Source organism: Trichosurus vulpecula, chromosome 1 (genome assembly GCF_011100635.1).
Source record: "Trichosurus vulpecula isolate mTriVul1 chromosome 1, mTriVul1.pri, whole genome shotgun sequence".
Lineage (NCBI taxonomy): Eukaryota > Metazoa > Chordata > Mammalia > Diprotodontia > Phalangeridae > Trichosurus > Trichosurus vulpecula.
This window is the reverse complement of record NC_050573.1, coordinates 76,184,281-76,198,465: the sequence shown is the minus strand read 5'-3', so window position 1 is coordinate 76,198,465 and position 14,185 is coordinate 76,184,281. Positions and strand designations below refer to the sequence as shown.

General features: G+C 43.3%; 1 protein-coding gene across 2 annotated transcripts; it reads right to left on the bottom strand.

The window, feature by feature from the left end:
• Window positions 1-1,802: 1,802 nt before the first annotated feature.
• On the bottom strand, window positions 1,803-10,664 carry ACP5 (acid phosphatase 5, tartrate resistant). 2 transcript variants are annotated; one of them, XM_036740863.1, is made up of 6 exons: window positions 10,418-10,664; window positions 8,846-8,937; window positions 7,829-8,092; window positions 6,671-6,798; window positions 3,258-3,603; window positions 1,803-2,577 (listed from the first exon to the last, which is right to left on the bottom strand). In XM_036740863.1, exons 3-6 carry the CDS (start codon window positions 8,090-8,092, stop codon window positions 2,335-2,337), a joined length of 981 nt encoding a protein of 326 aa, XP_036596758.1. In that variant the 5' UTR covers window positions 8,846-8,937; window positions 10,418-10,664; the 3' UTR covers window positions 1,803-2,334. The 2 variants fall into 2 exon arrangements, with proteins under 2 accessions (XP_036596758.1, XP_036596759.1); XM_036740864.1 differs by lacking the exon at window positions 8,846-8,937.
• Window positions 10,665-14,185: the final 3,521 nt, after the last annotated feature.

Below are 14,185 nucleotides of genomic sequence, written 5' to 3'. Positions count from 1 at the left end.
GTTCAGGGTGGTGTTTTTTTCCCCTGAACTAAGTGAATGATATTTGTACGCTGAATTAAAGTAAGTTTGTCAACCCCTTCATGGAGCTTTCCTTAGTTAAGCAGATCAAAAGAACCTGTGCTTTTGCAGCTTTCACCCCCACAACAGCTGCTAGCCAGATTGTGGAAACAAAAACATATGCATATATATACATACATACATATATGTATATGCACACACATATATATTATATATAAAATGTGATACAACACCAGCATTTTTTGTCTAAGTTCTAGCTATTATTACTTCCAGTTCTTTGCTACAACAAAGGATTGCTATAAACATTCTTATACATATGAATCCCTTTCCTATCTTTGGGTAGAAGCCTAGCAGTGGTATCCCTGGGTCCAAGTCTCTGCACAGTTTAGTTACTTTTGGAGCAGTTACAAAATGCTTTCCAGAATGCTTGAACCAAGTCACAGCTCCGCTAACAGTCGATCAGTGTCCCTGTGTTTCCCCTAGTCCCTCTAACAATGATAATTTTCCATTTTTATCATCTTTGCCAATGTAATAGGTATGACGTAGAACCTAAGTGTTTTTAAGATTTTAATTGCTCTAATCTGTAACATTCTAAAAATATAGTTGTTGGTATCTTGGATGTCTTCCTTAGGAAATTGTTTCTATCCTATTGGGGAATGGTTGTTGTTCTTATATATTTGAATCAGTACTATACATATCTTGGATATGACATCTTATCAAATAAATTTACTGCAAAGATTTTTTTTTCCCAGTTAACTATTTGCTTTGTGTTGAAACTTGTGATTATCTTTGTCCTTTGTTTGATCAAGAATTCTTCCCTCATCCATTGTTGTGAAAGGTTATCTCCTTGCATTTCTCTCTAATTTGTTTCATCTATCTCTCATATATAGATCATACTTCCATTTGGAGGTTCTTATGGTATATGTTGTAAGATGCTGATCTAAGCCTAATTTTTCTGAAACTGCTTTCCAATTTTCCCGTTAGTTTTTGTCAAATAGTGAGTTCTTACCCAAATAGTAGTTATCCTGGTGGTTCAGTGGACAGAGTCCTGGATAGACCTGGAGTCAGGAAGACCTGAGTTCTAATGTTGCTTTAGCCATTCACTAGCTATGTGACCCTGGGCAAGTCACTTAACCTTTCTCAGGCTGTTTCCTTATCTGTAAAATGGGGATAATAATCACACCCACCTCATAGAATTGTTCTGAGGATAAAATGAGGTGCTTATGTCGTATTTTGCAAACCTTAAAGTGCCATATAAGTGACAGCTATTGTTAGTGAACACTTTGCTTTGCATTCAGTTGCTTCATTTATTTTTTAATAAGTGGGGTTTCTTTCATTCATTTAGTTGCTGTACTAAAATAGCATCTGCTCTCTAGTAACTAAAGTGACAGCTGAAGGGTTAGTACCCTAGTGTGACTTCAGTGAAGTATTCATGTGATGTTTTGTCATTAACTTGTGTTTCATAATAGACCATTGGTATGGAGTCACTCAGAGCTTCCTCTCAACAACAGAAATATTCTTTAGCTCAGGATTGGCTCAGGTTTCTCAGAGTGCAAGGGGACAGAGAAACACACAGGGAACTTTTCCCTCTGCAGGAAGGTGGGCTCCTGGTGATGTCAAATCTGGAATAGTCAGAGGAATCACAATAACTAGGAAAGAGAGCACACCGAACGTCTGGGTGAACATCGAGGACAGGAGTAGCATGCCCACCAGCCCTAGGGACTGGCAACATCTAGCAGCCATAAGAGAAAATGTAAGAGCACTGGCCCACGCATGCATGCACATTTAGCCTCTGTAACAATCGTTTTATTGAAATGCAGCAACAGAAAATACCTTTCTTTGGAAAGAAAGTTCTTTTCTTTATCCCAGTTTCTCCTTAAGATCAGAATTGGGAGTGACAACAATTGCAGGAGTGGAAAGCTACTCTTTAGAAATGCTTGTTCTTCATCCACACTGGCATGTTCACATCAGCTGGTGTTGAGTTTTGGTCTCCTGGACCAAAAGCCCCTTCAGTTTTTCATAAACCTGTGCCCACACTCTAGATTAATCAAGTGGGACTCTTTACTTCTCTAACAGGCAAATCCCACCTACCTGCCAGCATAGCCTTTGGGGGAGCAGGGTTGATGAGTCAGCTTCTTACATATTCCAAGCCCCAAGGAAGACAAACCTACCAGTGCTAGATTCCCAGAGACTCCCTGAGGAGCTTATCTAGGGAAGTGGGAGGGAAGAAGTAAGAAGGGGGGGGTGCAATGAGCTCCCACTATCTCCAAGACAGTCCAAATATGAGAGGTGCTGGGCAATAGAAGGTGATAGGGTTTAGGACACAGTTCGACGGGGCAGGCTTGTCTTATACAGAGATTTGCCTGTGGCCTCAATATAAGTGACGCTCATGTCCTTGGAGGTGATCTCCACATAGGCGAAGCCACCTAGGGAGTCTCGGGCCCCATAGTGAAAACGCAGATAACCATCGGGGACCTTACGTTGGTGTTTCTTGGAGGGGTCCATGAAGTTTCCTGCCCCGCTCAAAACATAACCCACGCCATCCTTGTCCTTGAGGTACTGGAGAAGAGGACATGTATTAACAGAACAGCCATGCAAACAAGTTTCCACCCCCAAACCCCAAACCCCAAGTTTTTCATTTCTTCTGTCTAGGCAGTGGCTAGGCTAGGCACCTAATCTTTCTTGCAAAGAGCAGGACTGCTCAGAATCCCAGAGGCCCTGCTATTGGCCTTTTTGCAGAGCTAAGCCATATTTATATTCCTGATTAGGTCTTAGGCTGAAACAAATCACTTTCCATTCCCCACGTACACAATGAGGGACCATAGCAGGAGACCCAGACACATGGGGCTAGGTGACTGGTTGCTAGCCTGAAAATACAGATTTTCTACAAGTTAGCCACAAAGACCCATTTGCAGGTAATCCTAATAGTTCATAGGATTCATGGTTCCAAAGTGCATTAAATTCATCACGTTATTCAATCAAAGCCACCCTGTGAGGTAGAGGATGTGTGTGTTATTATTTTGTCTCTTTTTTACAGGCTTAAAAGGGGGAATTTACATGAGGAGTACAGCGTGGCTTGTAGTCACGTAGACAGCAAGTACTAGAATAGTAGACTGAGGCCAGGCTTTCTGATTCCAAGTCCAGTGTTCTCGATCTCCCTCTAGTTGAAAGGTGGCTGAGTCATTTCCCTGGGATTCCTTCTCACCCCTAGCTTCACATACTTCCCCTCCTCTCCTCACCTGCAAGTTGTGGTCGTGGCCACATAGGTAAGCTGTGACTTTGTACTTGACCAGCAGAGGCTGTACGTGCTTGACAAGGCAATGGGTAGGTCCATGCTCTGCTATTGACCACACAGGGTAGTGGCCAGCTACCAGTAGGTAGTCCTCTTTGGCATTGGCTAGCTGTTTCTTTAGCCAGGACAGCTGGCTTCGTGCCAGTTTCAAATCCTTGGGTCTCTCAGGCTGTTGGCTCAGGAAGTCATCTGAATTCCCACACAGTGTCACGGTGTCCAACATAAAAATGGCCACACTTACATTAGTTTTGGGGATTTTGAATCTGAGGCGGTAATAAGGGCTGGGGAAATTCCTGCAAAGAGGAAGTAATTCTCAGATGAGCACGGTCTAGGAATACATGATGCAGTTTAGCACGAACAAGTCAGGGGGCTGTAGACTGTTCGTTCTCTAAGGATCACACACACAGTAGGACCCTCTCCAGTGAGAGTTGGGGACAGAATTTATGACTGGCTGGTGTGAGCCTCAAACTAAGCAGTGAAGGCCCCCTCTAAAAGTTTCAAACTTTAAGCAGCTGGAGTTGCTGATTCAGTGGAGAATGAAGGGGGAAAAGGTAGACTTCTTGGTTGGGTTTAACCCTATGAGGCACAGTTCTGGGTAAGTGGCTAATCATGACTTAGTGGAGAATCCAGCTTTCTAATTAAAAGGAACCTAGACAAAAGCTTTTCAGTTTCATGTAAGTGAAAATATTTTACTTTTATAATTGCCCCCCTATCTCTTGCTTTGATAAAAATTCATTCCCACCCATAGCTGTGAAAGGTATATTATCAACTTTTCGTCCATTTTTTTTCACAGTGTGACCTTGGCTATTCAGGTCATCCGTCCATTTTGAATTTATTATGAAATATGGTTTATGAAGTTGGTCTAAACCAGTAGTGGGGAACCTGCGGCCTCGGGGCCATATATAGTCGTCAAGTGCGGCCCTTTGACTGAATCCAAACTTCACAGAACAAATCCCCTTAATAAAAGGATACCCTGGTCTAAACTTAATTTCTGTCAGACTGTTTTCCAATTTTTGTCAAATCAGGAGTCCTTTTCTAGGTGCTTTATGTTTTGTCATTTATTGAACAAATTATTTCTAATTCTTCCTTGTCTAGTGTTCCCTTGATCTGTTTTTTAACCAGCTTTATAATTGAAGTCTATAAGTGTTTTTCACCCTTCATTTCTACCTCTCTTTGTTATTTTCCTTGTTATCCTATGTCTTATTATTTTGCCTAGCTCTGTAAAGTATTGGTAGTTTGGTATACGGCTAACATCTGTAAATTAACTCTGATATTTTTATTATATTGGCACAGCCCATTCATGAGCACTGAATATTCCTTTCAGTATTTAAGTTGTTCCATTACTGCCTCCTAGATTTCATTATTATAATATAAAAATGCTATTGATTTTTGTGGATTTATATTGTAGCTTGCATCTTTACTTGAGGCCATGGATATGGGATCTAAATATTAAAGATCATATCATTAAAAAATTAGAAGGGAAGTAGAACATATACCTTTCACAGCTAGCATAGGAGGTAAATTCTTAACCAAAAAAGGATAGATTACAACAGAGAGATTATTCTATTATATGAAATTATTTTGTTTCATGAACAAATTAATGCAACTAAGAGATAATACGGAAAATAATTAACTGGGAAAAATCTTTGTCTCAAATATCTTTGATAAGAGTTTGATCTGAAAGATATCTAGACAATTCATAGAAATACATAAGACAAAAAATCATTTCCTAATGGACATGTGAGGTCAAAGGATATGAGCAAACAATTCACCAAAAAAAGGTAAACTATAAACAACCATATGAAAGAATGCTCCAAATCACCAATAATAAAAGAAGGGATTTGGACTAGACCTGTAATTTCGTTGCTATAGAGAATTCACCCAGGTAAGAAACCAGTACAGGTTAGCACCTTCTCATCTTGGAGAATGGTCTGGAACACTGAATGATTGCGTGACTCGCCAAGAGTCATAGCCAATATACGTCAGAGGTGGGATAGAAACCTAGGCCTTCCTACCATGCAACACTGCCATCTCTAAGAGAGCTGCAAATCAAAACAACTCTGAGGTTTCACCGTATACCCAGCAAACTGGCAAAGATGCCAAAAGAAAGGAATAGACAATGTTTGGAAGGGTTGTAGAGAGACAAGTATGCAGTGTCAGTGGAGCTGTGAATTGGTCCAGCCATTCTGAAAGCAATTTGGAATTATTTGAAGAGTGCCTAAAATGTTAATAGCCTCTGACCCAGAGATTTCTCTGCTAGGCGTATACCTCTGAAAAGATCAATGATAAAAAGGCTTCGTCTACACCTAAATGGGGCAGCTAGATGGCATTGTAGATGGAGTGCCAGGGCCAGGGGTCAGAAAGACCCATACTCCTGCGTTCAAATCTGGCCTCAGACACTTACTGGCTGTGTGATTCCGGGCAAGTCACTTAACCCTATTTGCCTCAGTTTCCCCATCTGCAAAATGAGCCGGAGAAGGAAATGGCAAACCACTCCAGCATCTCAGCCAAGAAAACTCCAAATAGGGTCACGGAGAGTCAGACATGACTGAAACTTACTGAATAACAACAAATACACCAAAATATTTACAGCAGCACTTTCTGTGTGACAGCTGGAAACAAAGTTGATGCCCATCAACTAGAAAGTGGCTAAACAAATTTCAACTCTGCCACATACTTCCTGTGTGTCCTTGGGCAAGTCACTTACCTTCTCTAGGCTTCAGTTTCTTCATCAGTAAAAAAGGGAGCTAGACTAAATGGCCTAAGGTCCCAGCTCCAGGTACATGATCCTATGAAACTAGTGTACATGAATGTCAATGGAATAGTATTGTGCTGTTAAGACCTGGTGAATTCAGAGAAGCACAGAAAGACTTCTGTAAACTGATGATGCTAGTGAAGTGAAACAAATGTAACTAGGGAGACAATAGACACAGTGACTAAAACAAGGAATGGCAACAAAACAATCAAAACAAAATATGGTTAAATTATAATGACCAAGCTCTGGCCCCAAAGAACTTCCTCTCTGCGCTTTGCATAAGTGGGGGGATATGGGTGTGGAACACTGCATATGGTGTCAGATTTTTTTACATGTAATGATTGGTTGTGCCGAACTTTTCTTCTTTTTTAATCCTTATAAGGAATGGCTCTCTGAGAGTGTGTGGAGGGAGGAATTTAGTGGAAAATGTAGATGATGGCAATACAATTAATGGGGGGAAAAGGAACCTAGATGTTTCTGAAACCTAAATATTACCACTCACTCCCTCTTGACTTACTAACTATAGATTAGCTAAAGGTGAAGGAGATGAAAGTTTCCTTATTCCATCCCAAACTGTAGGACTCCTAGGGAGGCTCACTACTCACCAGCGCTTAGAGACTTTGGAGTAAGCAATCTGAGCTGAAACATTCCCCAGGTGGTCATGGTTTCCAGCTAGCACATACCAGGGAATGTTTTGAAGGGAGGGGGCTGTGAAAACTTCCTCAAAGGTTTCCTGTGGGGAGAAAAGGAGCATGGAAGTGGATCAAACTGGAGGAATAGGATGGGCATCGTTTGTAAGGTGCTTTGTGTCTCATAGCAGCAAAGTTCTGGTAGGAGTTTATCTTCATGCAAAGCTGTCCAAAGTGAGATATGCAACCAAGTTGGAGGCAAACCTCTACATTGTTGGGCTTTAGTCACTGCCTCCTAGAAAGAGGGACAGGGGTGTATACAGTGTCCAGACACCCATACTAGTGTTCAACTGACTCCCTCTGAGACAGCCAACTGAGCGATAAATATCTATTCAGCTAGGAGCCTCCTCTAACACTATAGCAGCGTCTCTTCTTTTTCTAATCTGCTTCCAACAAGAACACAAGAATTAGATGGATTCTTCACACACCCTCCACCCCCAACCCCCCAACTGTCCTGGGTCTTTCGGCAGAGCTGGAAGACTACTTAATACTGATATTGTAGAAGAAATTCCTGAGTGACTTGGAATAGATGACTTTGTAAGTCTCTTCCAGCCTTTGAGATTCTGCAGACCTCTAGTCAAGGAGGTAGTCATTGGACTTTAGAGCAGAAAAGCCTAAGCGAGGATAAATTTTGTCCCCTTGAGTTGACATGAAGAAACAGGCTCAGAAGGGGCAGGTGACTTGCTCAGGTCACACAGAATAATTTGCAGTTGAGGTTCAAACTCAAGTTCCTTGACTCTGAACTCTTTTCATATTGTGATGCTGTTTCCCTAGTGGACTTTGGGGGCAGGTAAAGGAATTAAAGGAGAGGGCTTAGAAAAAGGGAAAGCCGTGGGGCAGCTAGGTGGTGCAATGAGTAGAGCACCAGCTCTGGAGTGGCTCTTGAGTCAGGAGAACCTGAGTTCAAATATGGCCTCAGACACTTGACACACTTACTAGCTGTTGACCTTGGGCAAGTCACTTAACCCCAATTGCCCTGCCTTCCCCCCTCCAAAAAAAAAAAAAAGAGAAAGCCTTGAACAAGGGACCTTCAGAGTAACGGACTATGCGAAATCACCATAGAGAAGGGAGCACCTGGAATCTTTTATCTTCGGCATCCTGAACTCCATTGAAGTAAAAGTTATCTCCAAGGGATAGGATGAAGTTGGCTCCCAGGGTTTCCACAGTTCTCCCAATTTCCTTCGCATTTGCCATCTCTCGGGCTGTGTAGAACGGGGCATTAGGGACCCCTCCCCAGTCTCCCACAGCCACAAAACGCAAGGTGGGGACCGAATTGTCCGTCAGTGAGAGAGTTAAGGCCCCTTGCAGGAAGAGGGCTAATAGTACTGTTGTCTCCATCTGCAGGGATGAGAGGTGTAGAGCTCAGAAAGAAAGAAGGGACATTAAAAGGGGGCTGGTTCTCTTACCCTCCTGCACAGCTTAAGTGTGTCAGCCTTATCCATAATCTATTTTCAACCCCTACTCCATCTGTATGTCTGTGTGATCTGTGCCAGTGCAAAGAACTCACTGTGAGAGGCTCTGTAAAGGGGCTAGCTGGGAGGTAAGCAAGGGCAAAGATGAGAGGAAGAAAAGATGATGGAGAAAGGCGGTGGCAGATGAGCTGGTATGGAAGGGAGGTAACTGGAAACTAGAGAGGACAGCCTCCTGTTTTATTGTGTGAGCTCTCCAGGTATGTTGTACATGCATGCACATGATCACGTACACGCATTTTCTTCCTGCTTCTGGAAAAGCTAGTGGGTAGGGAGAACCCAGTGCTGACCTAGTTCCCAAGTTGCTAGAATTAAAGATAGAGGGGAGCGGTTAGCTTGGGAGATAGGTTGAAGTCTATCCAGGGTGACCAATTAGCTCTAGGAGTTTCTCTCATCTTCCTCTTCTCCAGCCCCCAGCATGGAGAAAAAGCAAATGAAAATAGGAGGGGCCCTATGTTTGACTCACAGCCCTGTCTTGGCCCAGCTTTGAACACCAAAAGTGTCCTTGACTTTAAAAAGAGAGCTTGACTTTATCTAGTTGTTCTTGGCCTGGTATAGCAGCAGAAAACAAGAAAGTCAGAGTGCTGGCAGTGGAAAAAGTTTAGAGAAGAAATTCACTCACTCTGGGCGGTCCTTCAGTCAGCCTGGCCCCTTGAGCCTAGGGTAGGCAAGCTGCAGATGGCTTCAGGAGCTCTAGCTCCCTATGGTTTTATTCTGTGAAAAGGAGGAAGCAGGAGCCAGGGAGGGACTTAGATCAGGGCTAGTGAGTTGATCATAATGAGACTGATGAAGTCTCTCCACTGAGTGACCCAGGATCACCTCCCTTTGGATCATGTGAGTCTCCATGGGCCTGGGCAGTCCTACTTCCCCATAGAGACAGATCAGTAGCCCAGGCTGGGGGTGGAGAGGACCTGCCAGTTCCCAAATCAGCAAGTCAGCATTTTTTTACTCTTATCTCAGCCTGCTGCCTGATCCCGCAATATCCCAGTTTTATGGGTCTGAGAGCCCTTTTATTCACAAAAGACGGAGCAAGGACTCAGTGGAAAGGACAGGCCACCCTGTGAAAGTTATAGATCTGTCCCCTGGACGTGTAATTCTAACTCTCTATCCCTGCCCTTCCCCTCACCCACGTTATCTCCTGTACAAGGAGAATTGTACCCATAGAAAACCCAAGCCTGCTTGTTACCACCTCTCCAACCCCAGTCTCACAATATGACTAACCAACCCATGACATTCTAGTTTCCAATTTTGTCTTTCTCCACATATTTCGGGCCTTCTGTTTCACGTTGGCTATGGGAGCATCCCAAAGACTGAAGGAAGAGGTGTATTGAATTTAGGAGACACCAAGAGATAATGGTCATAACATGGCTTCTCCTCCTGGAGAAGTGAGAATTATGGGCAGTGTATCCTACTTGAAGAGGTGAGGAGGCTAAGGATTCTGGTCCATCCTTGAAGACACTGTGGAACAAGGCCCAGGGCTTGGGAGTTTTGGGAACTGAAAAGAAGTGACTAGAATATCTCTCCCTTGGTCAAGCCTAGTATAACCCCCTAGGGGCAAGTCTAGCTCCTTAGCCAGGTTCATAGGGTCCTGCCAGGGAACCAGTGTTCCAGGTTGCTGATAATAATAATAGCTAACATTTTAATAGGTACAGTGCTAAGCTCTTTACAACTACTTCATTTGATCCTCACAACCCTGGGAGGTAGGGGCTATTATTACCATTTTACAGGTGAGGAATCTGAGGCAGACAGGTAAAGTGACTTCCCCAGAGTTACACAGCTAGTAAGTGTCTTAGGCAAGATTTGAACTCAGGTTTTCCTGAGTCCCAGCACTCTGTCTACTTCATCACCTAGCTGCCCTAGAGAACTAGAACTAAAGATGGTGTGAGAGGGGTTAGCTTAAGGAATGGGTTGAAGTTCACCCAAGGTACCTACAGGAGTTTATTTCTCCCACCTTCCCCTTCTCCACAGGGAGCAAAGGAAGATGACTGAAAAAAAACCACCCAATATAAGGGACTATTTATGTCACTTCCAGTACAGTTTGGAGACTTTTCTGAGTTTAAAAAAATGCAGCTCTTGTCCCATTTTGGGTCCTGTCCGTCCTGTTCCCTCCCCTTCCCCTGTTTCCAAGTCTTTCCCCTCAATATAAAAACCTCACCCAATTCTCCCAGTCTTCAGGATTTGTGAAAAGTCATACCTATGGCCTTTTCTCTGTTGATCTTTGTAAAGGGAGAGGTGGTGCCTGGGTTAGGCTTGGCTTTCCAGGGCACAGATCTGTGAGATTCATCTACAAAAGTCTTGAGCCAAGGGTGCTGGAAGTGGGGCCCACCTTCGTCCTTGAAGAAATCTGTTGCCCAAAGCCTACAACCTGTTGAAAGTCAGCTCCAATTAGAGACATAAGTGTTCCCAGAGGTAGCTTCGCAGAGCAGAGTTTTACTTTCTGAATCGGGAGGAAAGGTTAAAAAACAAGGTACTCACCGTGATCTGTGGGAGGAGGGGTGGAGCTAAAGGAAGTTAGTGGCTCAGGCATGAAGGAGAGTAGGGCTGGGTCTGGCGGAAGTTAAGGGGCCTTTTTAATGCCAAAAAAAAAAAAAGCCCACTGCCCTTCCCTCCTTTGTGAAGAAAACTCCGAGAAGGGTCCTTCCAGACCTGGAAGTACAGGCCCTAGGTTAACTATTTCTTATATGGCCTTAGGGGAGAGGACTATACAAATACAGCCTGAATTTGTCCCTGATCACTGCTCTCATCCTCTTACCTCCATTCATGGTAACCCTATGTTCCCAGGCTTTTAATTGTAGTAGTAATACTTCAGCAGGAAGTGCAGGCAACATGAGGATCTTTTTGGGACAATCTTCATGTTAATCCTGTTCACTGATTGCCCCAACAGTAGTTTAATATTGTGACTTTAAAGAATCTTAGCAAGAAATCAAGTTCAAATCCCTCCTTTCAAATAGGAGCAGAAGCCTAGCCAAGTAACCCAATGATATCCCAGGCAGAGCTGGGATTAGGACCCAGGCTTTTGGACTCTTTACCTGGTCCAGTGCACTCTCCTTTAAGCCTTTTTTTGGCCCTCAATTGTGCTGGGTTGTGCTGTTTCTACCCCAGGCCTATCCTCACTAGAATAATATAGGCTAAGAGGCTGAAGGAATGATCCTTATCCAGGAATCAGATGGATATCTTCAGGGAAGGGGTTAAGGTAAAACTCAAATAGTGGGATTTTCTGGGATGGGAAGGAGAGTGAAGTTGATTGAGTGTTTTCTGGGCAGGTTGGAGCCAGAACACAAGGTTACTAGTTGGGATGGACTGTTAAACACAAGGCCAAAGACAGCTGGGCTGAAGGGGTCTTTTTATCTGGTGTCTCCCCTAGGCATAGTCTTGGTGTGATTTCTCCTCTTCTCACCAGATTTATTGTTGTCATTCAGTAGCTCAGTTGTGACCCCATGAACTATAGCATGCCAATATGGTCCATGGGCTTTTCTTTGCAAAGATACTGGAGTAGTTTGCCATTTCCTTTTCCAGTGGATTAAGGCAAACAGAGGTTAAGTGACCCACCCAGGGTCACACAGCTAGCAAGTGTCTGAAGCTGCATTTGAACTTAGGTCTTCTTGATTCCATGGGCCGTTAGGTGGAAGACTAATCTTCATGTCAAGAAGAGTCAGGCAGGACTGAACTCCCTGGCTCCAGGCCCAGTTGGGCCTGTCTATTACTAGATCAGGAGAGGCAATAGATCCTTTATCCTTTTGAGTTTATCACACCACATATGGAGAATTAGGTTCATTATAAGAGTGATATTAGCAAATGAAAACATCCATTTTGCCAAGGAAGTTCAGAATTGGAAGGCATACTTTCTAGGACAGTTCCAGTTTTGGTTGGCCAGCTTCTCCTTGAAGTCCACCAAATCCAACCAATCCTACCTCATCTAGCTGCCTTCCAATACTTTGCTTCCTAAGAAAAACACTTCCAGATTGGATCAGCCAAAAAACACCAGGACCCTAGTCTCTTGGGAGAGTTAATCTACTGAGGCTTTTTTTTTTTTTTTTTTTTTTTTTGCGAGATGCCCAGAATTTGACCTCTTGCTTCAGATTCAGTTATCAAATCCACACCACCATTGTTCTGCAAGGGTGTATCTTTTGACTTTTCAAAAGATCAATTTACCCTCCCTGTAAATCCCCAGGCACTTTCCTTATAAAACACCACTCCCATAGGTCACGTCTATCCCTATTAGAAAGCTCCTTGAGGGCAGGGACTCTATCCCTTTTGTATTTGTTTTCTCAGTTATTGGTTCTGAGTCTCTCTGGTTAGAAGCGCTGAATTCCTTTTCATTCAGGATGGAAGATGAATTAGAGAAGGAAGGGTTCTGAGGCAGGAAGGCTAAAGTTGGCAAGAGCTGGTATGGGCTTGAATTTGGACACAGACTGGCTGAGTGAATAAAAAAACTGATGAGAGATGTCTTAAAAGTAGAATCCACAGGATGAGGTGATTGATTTGGCATGAGGAATGAGGAAAAGTGAGGCCAGAATGACTCCAATATGGTGAACTTGGGTGAATTGGAAGGGTGGTGCCTTCAACAGAAAATAGAGAGTTTGAAGACTTAGAAATTTGAGTTTGGAGGGAAGAAAATTAGTATTGTTTTAGACATGTTGAGTTTGAAATGCTGTATGGGTGGAGATTTTCAGGAGGTGGTGGACAACCATAGGACTAGAGCTCAGGAGGGAGATGAGGTTAGACATAGATTTGGGAGTCATCTATCAATCAATCGATAATAATTTATTTTGTCTACTATGCACCTATAGGCACTGTGTTAAGCACTAGGGATACAAAAAAAGGCAAAAGACAGTCCCTGTTCTCAAGGAGCTTACAATCCAATGGGAAAGACAACATACAAATATGTACAAAGCAAGATCTATATAGGAAAAATAAGAGAAAACAGAGAAAGCACTGGAATTAAGAAGGGTTGGAGAAGGTTTATTGTAGAAGGTAGGATTTTAGTTGGAACTTAAAGGAAGCCAAGGAGGTCAGTAGTCAGAACAGGAGGGAGAGCATTCCGGGCTTGAAATACAGACAGAGAAAATGCTCCGAGCTGAAAGAAATGTCTTGTTTGTGGAATGACCAGGGGGCTAGTGTCAGTGGATCGGAATACATGTCCAGGAATAAGGTGTAAGAAGGCTGGAAAGATAGATGGGGGCTAGGTTATGAAGGGCTTTGAATGCCAAATAGAGCATTTTGTATTTGATCCTGCAGGTTATAGGGAGCCACTGTAGTTTGTTGAACACAGGGGTGACATGATCAGACACTCAATTTAGGAAAATCATGTTAGTGGCTGAATGGAGGATGGACTGGGGTAGGAAGAGACTTGAAGCAGGCAGACCCACCAACAGACTGATGCAATAGTCGAGGTTGAGGTAATGAGAAGCTGCACTAGAGTGGTGGCAGTGTCAAAGTAGAGAAGGGGGCATATCTGACAGATGGTGCAAAAGTGAAATCAAAATAGGCCTTGGCAAAGAGGAATACAGGATAACTCCTAGGTTGTGAGCCTGAGGGACTGGGAGGAGAGTATTGCCCCCTACAGTAATAGGGAAAGTAGGAGAGGGGGAAACATAATGAGTTCCATTTTGCATACATTGAGTTTAAGATGTCTACTAGACATCCAGTTCAAGATGTCTGCAAGGCAGTTGGAGATTGGAGAAGACTGGAGGTCAGCAAAGAGTTTGGGGTAGGGCAGGTAGATCTGAGAGTCTTCAGCATAGAGATGGTAATTAAATCCATGGGAGCTGACTGAGATCACCAAGTGAAGTAGTATAGAGCGACAAGAGAAGAGGACACAGTTTAGAACCCAGAAGGACATCTATGGTAAGAGGGCTTGATCTGGAAGATCAAAGGAGTCAGAGAAAGAGTGGTGAGATAGGTGAGAGGAGAACCAGGAGAGAATGGTGTCCTGAAAACCTAGAGAGAAGAGTATCAAGGA

Excerpts from the sequence above, each read along its gene's own strand:
- ACP5 (XM_036740863.1), bottom strand. The coding sequence starts at position 8,092 with ATGGAGACAACAGTACTATTAGCCCTCTTCCTGCAAGGGGCCTTAACT. Across the intron at positions 6,799-7,828 it reads CCGAAGATAAAAGATTCCAG|GAAACCTTTGAGGAAGTTTT; the intron begins GTGCTCCCTTCT and ends TTCTCCCCACAG. Across the intron at positions 3,604-6,670 it reads TCCAAAGTCTCTAAGCGCTG|GAATTTCCCCAGCCCTTATT; the intron begins GTGAGTAGTGAG and ends TCCTCTTTGCAG.